General features: G+C 30.4%; 1 protein-coding gene across 1 annotated transcript; it reads left to right on the forward strand.

The window, feature by feature from the left end:
• Positions 1 to 3214: 3214 nt before the first annotated feature.
• LOC124352840 (3-hydroxyisobutyrate dehydrogenase, mitochondrial) lies at positions 3215 to 16234 on the forward strand. Its single transcript, XM_046802542.1, has 7 exons — positions 3215 to 3415; positions 5216 to 5295; positions 7299 to 7474; positions 8222 to 8343; positions 11402 to 11612; positions 14822 to 14948; positions 16015 to 16234. The coding sequence occupies exons 1-7, from the start codon at positions 3325 to 3327 to the stop codon at positions 16201 to 16203; spliced, it is 996 nt and encodes a 331-aa protein (XP_046658498.1). The 5' UTR covers positions 3215 to 3324; the 3' UTR covers positions 16204 to 16234.
• The last annotated feature ends 532 nt before the right edge of the window (positions 16235 to 16766 follow it).

Here is a 16766-nt window from a genome sequence, read left to right on the forward strand (position 1 = left end):
GATTATACTATTAAAAATATTTTGTTTCATTCGCTTTTATTGTTAAACTTTTCGATAAGTTTCTACAAAAGATTGTCTAACTATGGTAGACAATTCTACCAAAAATCTAAGAGTGCATGGCATACAAAAAATTAAAGGTTAATCAAAACGTGTGTTTTTATAGTTGACCACCTAAAGTGGTCTAGTAGTCATTAGTGACTACAATGTAGGTAAGCAAGTCGATCATTCGTTATTTAAGAGTAAATATATGAACTAAACTGGTTCTGTTTTTATCCTCGCAGAGAAGCCTCACAGAGGAGAAAAAGTTGGAGATTTGCCTGGACTTAAGCCTTCTGAGTGACAATGGCAGACTTTCAATAAATTGTATAAATTTGTATAATTGTATCATAAATCTGTACAGTAATATAATATGATTAAGATAATTTTGTATTTATTAATTATGTCACGTGCTATGTTAGGTATTTAAGTCAGGTAGTTGTCATTGATTTTGTCATATTTCTATAATTATGTTTTTGGTGTTAAGTAATTATTAATTTATTTACTACAAATTAAGGACTCCACATTATAATATGTTGCTTTTGTCCTATTAATTTGAATATATTCCAATATCACAAAAAGATAACTGGATATGGTTATAATTTATATTTATGGCATTTTATGTATACTGAATTAGCTTTAGACTTTGAAAATTATATAAATGTGTTTTTTATTCAAATTTGTTTTATTAAAGCTTAGTTTAAAATGGGTAGATTTATCGTATTTGAATTTATTTGTTAATTTCATTTGCTTGAGTGTTGTTTTCTTTTGTTTTTCTAAGAAAGTTGGAGCCTCTACACAGGCAGTTCCTTGCCTTTTGAGGTCCTATTTTGTTTTCTTGAATTTTGTTTATTGATGTACCCTAGCTGTATTAAAATAAAAAAAGACATGTTCATATTTCTTTGATAAAAAGTAACATTGTTTTATTTTTATTCTCATGTCAATTGTGTCTACAACTAAGGAGCAATGTTTGTGTTTGTGCTTAAGGTATAAATGATGTTTATATAATTTTACTATTGTAACATATTTTCAAGAAAATAAATAATTTTTCTATTCTATTCTAGATTATGACATTTTATTCGTTGTGCACCATCTCACATTTTGTAAAGTATCTTTGGAGTTATAAAGAAAGTTCAATATTAATATAATTAATTCGATATAATTTCTATGTTTTGCAGATATGTTCGGATATAAAACGACTCATTAATTCGGATATAAAACGACTCATTAATTCGGATATAAAACGACTCATTAATTCGTAAGATAATAGAAATCAGAACCGTTCCGAACTGAGGTCGCTATCAGCCGCATGTACAGGGTTTGTCAGGAATGTTCGGGATTTATCGGTACTGCTCGGCTCTGCCCCCACTCTTTCTCTCCGCCTGTCACGATCACCCCATTGAACACAAACGGGAGGAGCTCGTGGCCGAGAATGGGCAATGAGAATTATAAATTAGAACCAAAGCAAAGAGTAACGGCAAAGAAGAAAGAAACGTGAGACACTGAGACAAAAAATGGAGTAATAAGAACTAAATCACAGAATCACTGTTCGAGTGTTCGTGACTAAAAAGATAGATACTGGTGACTATGTGGTAATAAAAGGGATGGATTAAATTGGACTGCCAAACTCCAGCTTTGGCTTTATAGATTCCACTGATCTTAAGATTAACAATAACAATAGCGATACTTCGGAATGTGGAAGTAACGATAAATAATATCTAAAGCGGAAGTTAGTGAACGGAGAGCGAAAATTTAAATACAGATTATTGGTGGTTTATTAAAAACAATCAAGCAAAGTACTTTACAGGATATTATAACGATACAACTACTACTGATTAGTTATCATATCATACATAATATGTACATTATGTATTACATTAAAATGTAATACTAAGTACTTTAATAGAAATTATACTTAGTAAAAATTATAATTTGTACTACTTGTGTACTCGGAACATACGTGTAAGATTACCAAATAATTAGAAAGCAAGATAATTTACTAAGTAACTTTTTAGTGGTGTTGGATTCTTAGGAATGAATATCCAAGGATGTTTCATTGCTTAAGATTAACCAACAATGAGAAACTGAGGTATCTCAAGAAACCTTTTTTGAAATGAGTGGCCGCGATATGAGATTGCCGATAACTTTAAACGTGGTCTAAATAACTGTCTTTCTATTTTACTTTTGCAATGTTTTACTCTATGGCGGCAACAGTAATAGACTTTCCCTCCCGCCTGAGATGCCAACTCACAAAATTACCAAGTGCCACTGTACTGTATGGCTTGTCAGGGCTCCCTGTCAATCACTTTTCATGCATTTCTAAAAACATTGCGCATACTAGGTTATGAATAATTTATTTATGTATTGAATAAAATAACATTACGTATTTAAATTGTTATTGCAATAAATAATTTGACTATATAGTTTCTTTAATTCGAAACAATTTATGTTTTCATAGATTATTAATCATATTGTTTTGATTATTGCTCTTGTTTTATTTTTGTCTATTTTACTATTTTCATTGGTTAGTAATTTTTATATTTGTTATAAATTTAATATGATTGTAACATTGTTTAGTATTATTAATTGTATTGCTATTTTTGTAGTTATTAATTTATTGCATACGTTTTAACTGTATGCATTAAAAATTTATTGATAAAGACAAATAATAAAGAGTCGGCCGCCTTGTAATAGTTGTCATAAATTGGGAAATTTAGTTAAATAAGAAATGTGTGTGTGTGTGTGTGTGTGTGTGTGTGTGTGTGTGTGTGTGTGTGTGTGTGTGTGTGTGTGTGTGTGTGTGTGTGTGTGTGTGTGTGAGCGCGCGCGCGCGCGCGCAGTAACTGTCAAACGTACGATAATTAATTAATACATTTAGATCATTCTTAAATTACGAGTACTGTACTGTTTTAATAATACACTAGGTTAACTATACTGTTTACAACTACTAAAATGACACTCTTAATTTGAATAAGGCACGTGTAAACAGTGCGGACAATGAGGTAACATTGAGGGAACTATTATTGAGGAAGAATGAAGAAAGTATAACGGTATAGTTTTGGAATGGTTAGTTCCAGGAATTTAACCGCTCCCCCGTTACGTACCCCTCGCTACAACACACGAGAGCTACGTACAGTACAGTCCATGGTTTTAGTGACACGTCCACCATTGTACACAAACACTACGTAATTGGAGCAGGAACCAGGAAGCGTCTGCGCATGTACAGTAGTTATTTATCATTTCTCTTATCAGTGCGTTTATGTTTACTTTGCATTCTAGTTTCAAACAATGATGTTCGCTCATTCAACGTTTTGTAAAAATCATGTCTTCAAACAATTTAAAAAAGTAGTATATTTAAAGCTTCTTCGTAATTGTTATGGTGAGTGATATTAGATAAAAGCCTCAGTACATAGATGTCTTACAGCATGACCAGCGTTTTTATTTAGCATATAGGCACAACTCTGCTGTTTTTGTGCGATTTAAGTAACATTAGCTTGAAGTAACATAGGATCTATAATAAAATATCAAACGACTACTTGAATAACTTACACTTTTAATTTATTTGAGCTTATTACAAAATCTTGATATATTTAAATAAATTTAAAAATATAGAAGGCTTTCCTTGAATTTATTAAAATAGTCCAACTTAAACACCAATCTATTAGTTTGTTAAAGATAATTTTATTGTTTATAAAATAAGTGGTATACTTAAGTCATTTATTTTAAAATTAAAATTAATAAATCTGCTGGTGACATACAGGTTCTATATTAAGTACTGTCATTCAAATTGTCTTTAATTCTGTGGAACATAGAGCCTAGAGTAGTTTAAAAAGATTTCAAAATATGTATTAAACAAACAAAAATCATAAAAATTATTTTTTAAGCTTTCATAAACGTAATAAAAAGGTATTATACAATTCCGCATTTGTCATTACATTTTTACAGCTAAAAGTAACAAAAATTCAATATAGTTACTTTTTGTTAAATTCGACTTACGAAACCATTTGCATGTAAATTTATTTGGCATGTAACAGTTCATTATTCAGAAATTAATTTCTCAGTGACCTAATATACAAAAATCACATCTATGTATGATATCCATGGTTTTCTTACAAAGTAAAAAAATATAGGTTAAGAAAAATAAACAATGAGAGCTTAGTGGAAGACTTTAAGACAGTGTTTTTCAAAGTGTGCGCTGTGATGCCCTGGGATGCCTTGAAATCCTGACAGGGACGCCGCAGTTGATCCAGAGATTAAGAAAATATATCTTGTGGAAATATTAAAAAATATATTTTTTATTACCTTTACGCTAGACTAGATTTATAATGTCATATAGATTTATTTAATTATTAATATACTTACAGCTCCATAAATGACATAAAATTACCTTTATATTAAAACAATTAAGATAAACAAAAGAGATTGCTGTCATTACATGAATAACATTTTGGTGAGAGACCCTCTGGTGCACTTACCACCATTTCTTGGAACGTGTTGCATTGACACTACACATCACTCCACCTTGACAAGCCAATAAGCCACCCTGACTGGTAAAACTGTGTTTTAATGTTTTAATAAGTTGTCTACTGATAGTGGCAATTAAATGGTGGTTCAAAAAGGGGGGCTTTAAGCTCCAATCAAGCAAAAGCAATCATTGCGATTTTAACCAGTTGCATGATCCATAGAGAAGCATTAGCTGCTGAACATCTCATTAAAGAACTGCACGATATACTTAACATTGTTATGGGTACAATCAACTACATTAAAAACACTCTTAAAAAGTCAGATTTTTTGAACAAATTGTTGGTTGTCTCTTGGTAACCCCTTACTAAGGTTTTTGAGCTGTCATCGTTTCAACATCAGAGAATATTTCGTTTTGAGCTTCTTCGTCGTCGACTTTCCTTGGATCTCTTTAGACGAACATGACTCCAGATTCCAGGAATAAAGTCTGAAACAGTTTCAGATACCTGACGCTGCAATAAAAGGAAGGTGACTGAAGCTAAACTCAAAATTCATCTGTTGTAATATTATGACACTTTTTTATTTGAACCAGGGATATAAGATAAGATTTTGCTTTATAATTAATATCAAGAAAGGTGCTTAAAGAATATCTTAATCTGTGAATTTATAAAAGGTAATGTGCTGCCAATGTTATATAGCTTGTGATAATTTTTATTAGGAACTCACAACATATCAACCATTGGGTTCATTGGGCTCGGAGCAATGGGAAGTCGCATGGCGAGAAATCTACTGAAACAAGTAAGTTATAATCATTGAGACAGTATCCTGACCTTAGCTGAATAAAGGATAATCATTGAGATAGTGACCTGGCCTTAGCTGAATAAAGGGTTGTGATTGTGATGAGAGTACTAGGTGAATAAGGTGTGACTGAAAGATTTATAGTTATTGCTATCTATAAGGTATGTTCAATGAAGTCTAAGACAGATACAAGAATATTTATTGATCCATGGTTTACTAATATATACATATATAATAAGCGATTTAACATAAAAGCAAACAACAAAAATAGTAATGTTCAGATAGTAAAGATAAGGATCATTATAAAACAAAATAGCAGCCACCATATAAAATAAAATGGTTAAAATAAAGCTAATAGTTTAGTGGCTGATGTTCTAGAGTGAAAATATCGTCAAGATGGAGGAATCAACTTGACACTTTTCCTATAGGCTTCAATACAATATCTGATACATGAAAAATAAATAAACACCAGATGCTTTACTTATAAAAATTAACAAACAGTATTTTTATCACCTTCAAAATATTCCCAATAAAGATTAATTCACTTGTCCTAAACTGTTTCTGTAACAACAGGAAAGCTTATTCAAAACTGCCTCCAATGCTGGTACCGTACCATACTCAATATCAAAATGGCATTCCTAGGGGTATTTTTTTGCAGTGGGGTATAAAAAAAGTAGCTGGGAACGAGATCTGGTCTGAGCGGAGAGTACAGAACTATTGAGTTATTTCAGCAAATAAGAAACAGGGTTATTGTATTTGCTAAAGAACCAAATACTAATTAGGTAATTGTATTAGACTAAATGGATGAGGAATCTAATGAAGGTGTCTGACAATCAGGCATGAGTCAGTTTTAACGATGACACCACTGAGTTGACAATTTATCCAGTTCAAAAAAGTTTACCATTTCCTCATTGTAACTTTGATACTGTTCAGCCATCTCTGAACTCCTTAAATCAAGGAAAGATGTGACAAGAGTTCTCTTCCAATCTACCTTACACAAAACGTAATCATGTGCGTTATTCACTTAAATTGTAAATTATAGGTTGAACTGGCTGGTGACACAATTTAGGGTGAGGTAGAGCAATACAGTTTCTTATAATAAATAATTTTCTAAAAAATTTTCATTGATACATGAAATTTATAGGTCATGATGATCCTTTAAACCCAACGAAAAATTGTTCTGGAGCCACTCTCAATCTTTATTAAATAGATTTTGTATTACATAATGAGGATTTATATCAGAACTATGAGGTAGCTAGAATATTAACCTTTCCTATGTAGGCATAAGCTGTTCTTACATTTTACTATTACATTTTAACCATATTATGCTAATACAAAATGTAATTATTTATCAGACTTAACATATTTAAAGGCAAAAACAGACAATAAGAGTCATATTCCAGAAAATATCAAATTATTAATGAATACAATATTACTCGTATTTATAACATTATGTATTTAATAAGATTTGCCTCTATATATTTGAATCTCTGTGTAATATTTAATGGCCATGGCCCCAATGGCAATATAAGTAGGTTTAGATTAGATTATCATAAATATGTTACTAGTAGTACCAAAGTTAAAGATAACATTTAGGAGCACTCACATGATCTGAAATTGAATTCAGGTACTATCTCAATGGATGTTTTTGTTATTTCACCAGAAGGGTGAGTGACGCCGAAGGCAACACCGTAGTCTGCACTGATGGCCAGGGGCTATGGAATAAATCTTAATAAAAATGTAATTTTGAATAAATTAATAGGCTAATTCAAAGTAAAGCAATTAATTCATGTATTTCAAACAAGTTAGATTGTTGTAATACAACATTTATTTTTTGAGCTACTAAAAAAATAAATGTCCTGTCCCCCTCCCCTCACCAATAGTTACACCACTGCAGTACACAACTTCAATTCTGATCATATTAAATTTAATATTGTACCATAGCTAACTAGGCAGCATATTTATAATACACATGAACTTATAATAGTTAAACATTGTTCCAGTTTAAGGATGTTTATGTTTTCGACATCAACAGTTCAGCCACTGCCAGCTTGGCGAAAGAAGGAGCTTCTGTGGCTAAAAACTTAGATGAGTTCAGCAAGATGGATTGCATCATAAGTATGCTGCCAGCTAACCAACATGTGCTTGATGTGTATCAAGGGCCAAATGGGTTAATCAGGTGAGATTGATAACGGTGGTCAAATATCTACCTAACTGTTCAGCAATTCAATTCAATGTTTATCAAATGAAGTTATAATGGAGATCCTAGTGATCTGAACAGTCATACATTACATCATAGATACAGAAATGCCATAAATGGCACCGCAAATTTCCATTTATATTTTGGAAAATTTTAATAGGCATTTTAGTTACTTTTATGATAGGATAGAGCAGCAATGATTTGTTATTAAATTGTCGATATCAAGTTTGTATTATTTTACTTATATTTTCCTTATTTATCTTGTGAGCATGATAATTTGACCTATTGCAATACTTAGTACATTTAATTTGATATTAGAGATAATATGATACAGCTTGATGTGAATACCATTTTGCACCAACTAGACTCAAAGGAAGAGAAAGTTTGTATTGTATTGATTTAATTCGATATAAGAGATAATATGATACAGCTTGTTGTGAATACTATTTGCACCAATTAGACTCCAAAGAGGAGAAATTTTGGATTTGCATTTCATTCATAATTCATTTAGATTTGGCTTTTACCATATAATTAAATCACGTCCCAGATCAAGGGTATAATCATTTATGTTTAGTTCATCATATTTTATAGTAGTTACATGAGCACCATCAACTTGATATATGAAATTATTTCACTAATACAGGCAACTGTAATCAACTATTGTTGTTTCCAAATTTATACAATATTCTTGTAAGTGTGGTGAGAGACTATTGTTGCTGTTGACAGTAAAGTGGGTGCTGATACCTTGCTGATAGACAGCAGCACTGTGGACCCTGAGGTACCTCAGCAGTTGGCAACAATTGCTCAGCAGAGGAACATTACCTTCGTGGATGCTCCTGTGTCTGGAGGTATTTAATACTACTCGGTCAGCTTTAAGTTGAGATAAACTGATATCTGTGATAAGAGGTGGCATATCCAGGCATTCCTCTAATGATTTCAGAAAAATAATAAATCTTCTTTCAAAGTTATACTTTTACTATGGTTTCTTTTTTAATTAAGCCTGGACTTGGCTACAATACTACATTTTAAAATGGCACTTAATAATCTTATTTTTTATAAATGAAATTTGTTAAATATAAATACTTGCAGTGACTCTATTTTTCATTTTTTTATAAACAAAAACTATTTCAATAAAAAAATAGCTATCCAACAATTTATATTAATTAGTACGTTCACGATGACAGCATATTTCCTGACTTTTTTTATTTGCCATTGCATTTTTTAATAATACTGGCAAAAAATTGTAATTGTATTTTTACGCTAAATATCAAGCGTAACAAGAAATATATGCAGGCTTTGCAACTTTGGATAAAAAAATTTTTAATGTTTTTTCGTGTACTCCAAGAAAAAATTAATTTACCTTAAAAATTAAGCAATTCTGTGCCCAATGGGGTACAAAATAGTCTAAAGTTTTTATTTCAGCGTGATCACATTTAACAAACCACCCAGACATGCAAACAATAAACACACAATAAGGAAATGTATAGCAATGTGTACCCCAACGTTGTAAAAGATCACATGTACCTGACGAGGTACACGCTATTGTAAACGTTTTAAAACATAAATATGTAACTGTTATATTTTTACTAGGAATTTATATATTTTGGTTTTGATTAAAATTTCTTTTTGCTGTTGTGTTTTATTTTTTGCATGTCACATGTTTTTTTATTTTAAAAATATTTGAATTTCTTCAAAAAGTATAGTTTTTAAATCAAATACAATCATCAAAAAATCTTAGTGTTTATTTTGTATAATTATTTTTTGTAAATCAATAATTATTGTTTGTTGCAATAAGAAAACTTGTATAAAAACTCAATACCCTTTATGTTTTCTTTTTCTTCATGGATGCATCTTTTAAAAGAATAATATTTAACAAAGAAAAACACATTTTTATAGCTTTGAAAATATATTTTTTGGAGATTTTACAGATTTTGTATATTTTTTCTAAATTATCTACAAAATTAATGTTTTTGATACTTTACATTGCCAGAAAATGTGTTACCAACATTAAGGGACGGATATATTATACTCTTACATGTGTAAATTAATTTCTTTTGCTGTTAAGTTTAGGATATATTTCTTTAATCCTTGCAAAATCGCTAAAATTACCATGTTTTGAAAATGATTGCAAGTTTTAAAATTAAAATGCTTAGTTTTAAAACAAAATATACATGTTTCTCAAAAATCAAAAAGGCATTTTGATGCCCAAGCCGTACTTTTTAATTAATATATTTAAAATAACTCAATTACTAAAAATAAGAAAGAAAATGTTTAATATTGTTGTTATGGGACAAAACCAAAGGTCGTTGCAATACTGTGAGCTCTCAAAGTTATATTGCTGTAACTTCAGACAGTTTTTCTTGTTTACATATAATCCTGTAAAAATGAAAAGAATATATTCCTTTTTTTTAAAATAGAGCCAAGTTGAAAAATTATAAGTGGAGCCAAGTAACTGTCTCTGCTTTACAACTGTCTGTTATCTGTTATCATAAACAGATGTCATATCATAAAAGGTCAATTATAAAAATAAACAGATCTAAAGAGAGAAACAGTGAAAAATTAGTGATAGTAAGGTTATCTTATCAAATTTACTATTAATACAGTAATTTAAAAGTCATTAGTTTTTGTTTTTAGATAATAACAAATAATGCTAATGCCAGCTAAGTTGTGGCGATAGATATTTAATATTTTTTATTTTATATAGGTATTTTAACCAAAATTGGTATTAACAAACTATAAAATAAATTTTTACAAACAATATATCTCAATTGCCTTTGGAGCTTAGAGAACACAGCCTCTCAGGAACAAAACTGTTTTCCACAAATATATGCCATGTACATTTATGGATCTTTGACAAAAACTGACAAGGCCATTTTATATATCTAACAATAATAAAGTACCAGAAAAATTATTTTACAGAGTAAATCAAACCAACCTGGCGGATTCGGTCCTATCATACCCACCAAATTATATAATCTTTAATTATACTAGTTGTTACACAAGTATAATCAATGATATAAATTCACCTTGCAAGTCATAAACACTGAAATTTTATTATCACAACAATCTGTCAAACATGTTCTAAGCTATCATTGACTCTCAAGTAAATAAAATACAACAGTTGTTTCCTCAACCATGACCAGGATTCAATATAGTTCTACTTAATACCTTCCAGACAGATTTGAACTTCAACTTATGTAATTAATTGTCTTCTCAAATTGGGTCACCACAGTTCTTTGTGTCTTGTAACTGATTTAAAACTTCATAATAGTATTCTTTATTGGATGCATGACCTATATGGATAAACCCTCAGTAACCAATTCCCTAACAATTAAAAAATAAAAACTGTTAGTAAAACCTTTGTTTTACATCTATTTACTAAGCTTATGAATATTACAATATAAACACTGAGCATTATTCATAGAACAATCATATTGACACGACATGGGAGCTAAAAAATATCACATGACAGAAAGGCTATTTCAAGATTTAAAATATCTTGAAGCCAAAAACTAATAAGCTTTTTTTGTAAGGATCAATTGAAAAGAGATAGAAAATGATTGTTTACACCTTTTTTGCAATTGTATTGAAGTAAATTTACAATAAAAAAATTTTTACATTTATTTAAATAGTAAATATTAATAAATATACATTTTGTGTAACTTAGTGCTACTTTTAGATGTTTAGCTATGGAGCTAATTTTATGGCTAGGCAAAAGATAACAAAAATGTTACTCCAAACATCAGTTTATTTCTAACGAACCATTAAAAACAAACCGTACTGGTTGATCTATATTTTACAGGACTTTTAGCCAACCTTGTTCAGAAAATGCCAACAAAATGCTAAAAAACTGGGTTGTAAATAGACTTCAATACTCTCAGTTATTTGATGTGTGGGCCACTCTAGGTATAAATGCGGCGGCAGCAGCTCAGCTAACGTTCATGGTGGGAGGCAGTCCAGAAGGGGCCAAACGTGCTGAGCCTGTGCTACAGGCTATGGGAAAGAAAATCGTACATTGTGGAGACAGTGGGAGTGGCCAGATCGCCAAGATCTGTAACAACATGTTGCTGGGAATCTCGATGGTAGCTACAGCTGAGGCAATGAACCTTGGAGTCAGGTACAATTAGAACATTTGATCCAAATCTTTAAGATATGATTTAAATTAAATCCACAGTGACCATAGTTATTGGTTTGTGGCTGGCTTAAGAATAAAGAAATTTTCACTATTCTTAGAACTAAGTTCTACCTTAAATATCAGAATTGTATTAAAAAATATGATGCTCAGTTTATATTCATGCACCCAGTAACTACAGCCAGCTCTAAGTAACAGAAAATAGATAATATCATTTGGATACGAGAGTGCAACTTGAACATTGAAATGTGTCGTAGGTTTGCTAAATATCTTACAATAATTATGATTATTTTGTGTTTGTATTTAAATTATTTAACCCAATCGTAAAGCAAATAGAATAAATGTTCAAAAAGGTGATCCATATCAGTAATTAATAAATAATAGACCTTTATTTTTTAACTTGCCACTGTAAAGCATATGAAGAATTAATTGTTTTAAACTTATGTAGCTAGTTAATCTTGGTACCAAAGTTAGTGACATACCTTGTATTCAGGGATACTATGGGATGGTTAATCTTGGCACCAAAGTTAGTGATATACCTTGTATTTAGGGATACTATGGGATGGTTAATCTTGGCACCAAAGTTAGTGACATACCTTGTATTTAGGGATACTATGGGATGGTTAATCTTGGTACCAAAGTTAGTGACATACCTTGTATTTAGGGATACTATGGGATGGTTAATCTTGGCACCAAAGTTAGTGATATACCTTGTATTCAGGGATACTATGGGATGGTTAATCTTGGTACCAAAGTTAGTGACATACCTTGTATTCACGGATACTATGGGATGGTTAATCTTAGCACCAAAGTTAGTGACATACCTTGTATTTAGGGATACTATGGGATGGTTAATCTTGGCACCAAAGTTAGTGATATACCTTGTATTCAGGGATACTGTGGGATGCTGGGGAATACTGTGCACCCAACTGGCTCAACAGTGTACATGTAAAAGAAGTCAATATATGATGTTTGTCTAGTGGAAACAATAGTCAATTGATTGTGAATACATAAAAAAATGGAGAAAATGCCTTTCTCATGGTAATGGTCTCTATTAACAGGTTTTTTCACTGGCTTTGGCTGATAAAATTTCTGGAAGTCAAAGTACTGCAAATAGAAGTCAATACTTTGACTGGTATGTAAGTTTGAGTATGCAAGGTTTTATTGTGTTTAAAGTGTGCTGGTGGTTTTTATAGGTCTTTTTTTACCTTTGTTGTATTGAGAATAGTTCAGTAGGAAAGAAAGCAAAATCCATCTGAGATTGGAGATCTAAGACTGCAATAACATTTAATCTGTTCACAGCTGTACAAAATACTATTCTTTCTTGGTTGGAACTGCAGAATTTAAGAATAGAAGTCTTTGAGGATGACTCTTCAGAAATGAATGAGCTAGTTATTTATTACATTAAGGTTATCCCTGAGGATGAATTAAACTTGCGCACAAAGAAAATAAAGTATCAATTTGCTATTAAGAAAGAAATGAGGAACTACGAGTTAAAACCAGTAGTCTAATGATGAAAAGCTGTGTCAATGACACATAATTACAATATAATGAGTCTTATGAGAGACAACATATTAGTCATTGGATTCCAGTGCCAGATATGGACATTTGCATAACATATCATCGGTTCATAGAGCACCAGAGTTTAAGAACAGAAAACTGTTGTTTAAAGTTTGAGAATAAGAATAAGAATATGTTTATTGTCATAGAGCTTACACAAGCATCGACACAAGTCATGTATAAAATATATAAAAACTAGCATAAGTCCAGACAAGGAAAAATTTGGTACCCAAAACATGAAGTTGCCAAAACAGTCATGCCACAATTTAAATTATTTTAAAATATAAATAAATAAATAACAAATTAAAACAGGTATGTAACAAATAAACAAATAACAACAACAAGTAAAACAAGTTATTTATTACATTAAGGTTATCCCTGAGGATGAATTAAACTTGCGCACAAAGAAAATAAAGTATCAATTTGCTATTAAGAAAGAAATGAGGAACTACGAGTTAAAACTAGTAGTCTAATGATGAAAAAGCTGTGTCAATGACACATAATTACAATATAATGAGTCTTATGAGAGACAACATATTAGTCATTGGATTCTAGTGCCAGATATGGACATTTGCAAAACATATCATCGGTTCATAGAGCACCAGAGTTTAAGAACAGAAAACTGTTGTTTAAAGTTTGAGAGTAAGAATAAGAATATGTTTATTGTCATAGAGCTTACACAAGCATCGACACAAGTCATGTATAAAATATATAAAAACTAGCATAAATCCAGACAAGGAAAATTTGGTACCCAAAAACATGAAGTTGCCAAAACAGTCACGCCACAATTTAAATTATTTTAAAATATAAATAAATAAATAACAAATTAAAACAGCTATGTAACAAATAAACAAATAACAACAACAAGTAAAACACAGCCTCAGAAATTACAATAACAGAGTTTTATAACATTGATAAATTTTCTAATATAGTTTGTATAAATAAAAAACATGACATTAACATTTAAAATCTAATCATTAAATTAAATAGGTTATGTCTAAAAACTAACAGTTCCAAAGTCAAAAAATTCTTTCAATGAATAAAATGGATTGACTAAAAGCCAGGAATAAAATTTTTGTTTAAATTCATTAAAACTATATTTCGAGATAAGTGGTCTTAAAAAGTTGTATACTTTCAAAGCGATTACTGTGTGACTATTAATAGTTTTGTTTAGATTATAAAATTCTATGGATAAATTTTCTCTATTTCTGGTGTTATACATATGTCTGTCACTGTATGTCTTCAGAGGTTAAGGATGTTTGAGTATGTAGAGTACAATATCATATATATATATATATATATATATATATATATATATATATATATATATATATATAAAAGTTAAATATAGTTTGAATTTTATTTGCAATAAAAATTGGTTTACAGTGAGCTAATGGTTCACAACGTGCAATAATTCTAATGGCTTTCTTTTGTATAGTAAAAATAGAAATAGTAAAAAAAAGAGAATAGTAACACAAGATTATTTGTATCCATGGCTAATACAGAGAGATAAAAGAGAGTTGGCTCAAAAAGTCTATGTCTCAGAAAATGTTATCTTTCAGAACTTGTATAACATAACTACTCCATATACTGAACTTATGAAACTCTTCTATGAATTTGATCTGATTTACCAGGCTTGGAATGGACCCAAAGTTGTTGGCTAGTGTGATAAATTCCAGTTCCGGCCGCTGTTGGTCATCTGACACGTACAACCCAGTCCCTGGTGTCATGGATAGTGTGCCAGCCAGTAACAACTATCAGGTGCGCCAATCTTACAAATAACTCTATTAAATTACCCACTCTATAAACTGTTAAATTTGCAAAATTTACATTTGCATAATATTTGTAGTTTCTCTGTTGTGGATTTTAAGAATCATTGCCAGGGAATTCACACCTAAATTTAAGTAACAAAACTGACTCAGACCATGCTTTAAAATTTTTGTTTCAATTGTTAAAAATCTGGTTTTGAATTAATTTAAGGAAAGTTATGGGAATTTCATGGTAAGTAATCTTTGTAGTAATAAAGTCATGGTTAAGTAGAAAACATAATTTGTAGTTATACCATCTACGCAAATTACTATGATTCACACCAACAATGGCATCTTTAATGTTAAAAAGCCTTGTAAAATAAATTTAAAATTATTAGATTTTGTGTATTTACATTACAGCAATAATTAATGTAATATTTCTTGACAAATATTTACCATTTAAACGTTTTATAAATTAAAGTAGAACATTTTATTTTTTCTAACAGTGTGCGGATTGTTGTAGTTTGATCTAAACATTAGCAAAACAAATTGCAGTAATGTGACATTTTAACATTTTTCATTAAATTAGAAACTCAAAAGCAGTTTTGTCCTGCAGATTTGGAATAACATTTTTATAAAATGTGATTCTGTAGAGACGTTATACTGTTTTTAATGTGGCTCATAAAAAGTTATATTTATGATATAACTGTGCTGGAAGGAATGTTTTTACTTAATACAGAATGAACTGGAGGAACTTTGAAAATATAATAATACATTATAAAAATACTATATACTTTTTTCTTGCTTTAAGTGTAAATCAGTTTATATTCATAAAAATATCAGAATGCAGCATGCAGTAGAGTGAATTCATACACGTATTCAAATGCTGTTGATTTTCAGTTTAAATTAAACAATAAATTATTTATATTTAACTTTCATCGTTTGTAAAAACATTGTATCCCAGCTCATAATTAATAATATTCCGCTAATGTATTGTTCTAAATTTAAGAAAAGATAGTGTTCAATTATTGTAATATAATTTTATTCCCCTTTTGGTAACTATTTGTATTTACTTTCAGGGTGGTTTTATGTCCCACTTGATCGTGAAAGACCTGAGTCTAGCTCACGCAGTTGCACAAAGAAGTGGTTCATCAACACCGTTTGGGAAACAAGCACTAGATATTTACAAGATGGTTTGTGAACAAGGAAAAGCAGATCTGGATTTCTCTGTGGTTTACCAATATATTAAAGAATTGCAAAATAAATAAATAAAACAGAAATTTTAATTTTTTTACTGTATACAATTCATTGTAATATTATATTTACATTGCTAATATTCTATTTGCACACTGAAATCTGGTAAAATCTTATTTGAATCAAACTAAATTAATGGTAATAGATGTAAATGAAATCTAGTCTTTCTATTTAACTTATCCTAAGTTTGCCAGGTACTTTCTGATTAAATGCAGGCCACCCATTCAGAGCACTCTTTGGCTATTATGGTTAAGTGAATTTATGGTAAATATTGCAGAATGTGTATTCTCCATTAGTAGGGAAGTTATCTCTGACCTGACAGCGTGGTCAAGGTCATTGGCAGTGCCATACACTCTCTTAAGCATTCATGATTAGACCCTCAAGAATTTTGATATTTTAGGTATATATGTTATATCAAGGGAAGTTTTTCTTTTTTTGATATCAACGCTGCGCAGCATCATGATGATGGCTAAAGGCATTACCGTCAGCTTGTTCAACAACCAGTTCCTTTCACATGGAATGTCCAATAAAAAAAAAGAAAAACTCGTGAAAGGAACGAGTAGTTGAACAACCTGAT

This window comes from Homalodisca vitripennis, chromosome 1, assembly GCF_021130785.1.
Source record: "Homalodisca vitripennis isolate AUS2020 chromosome 1, UT_GWSS_2.1, whole genome shotgun sequence".
Classification (NCBI taxonomy): Eukaryota; Metazoa; Arthropoda; class Insecta; order Hemiptera; family Cicadellidae; genus Homalodisca; species Homalodisca vitripennis.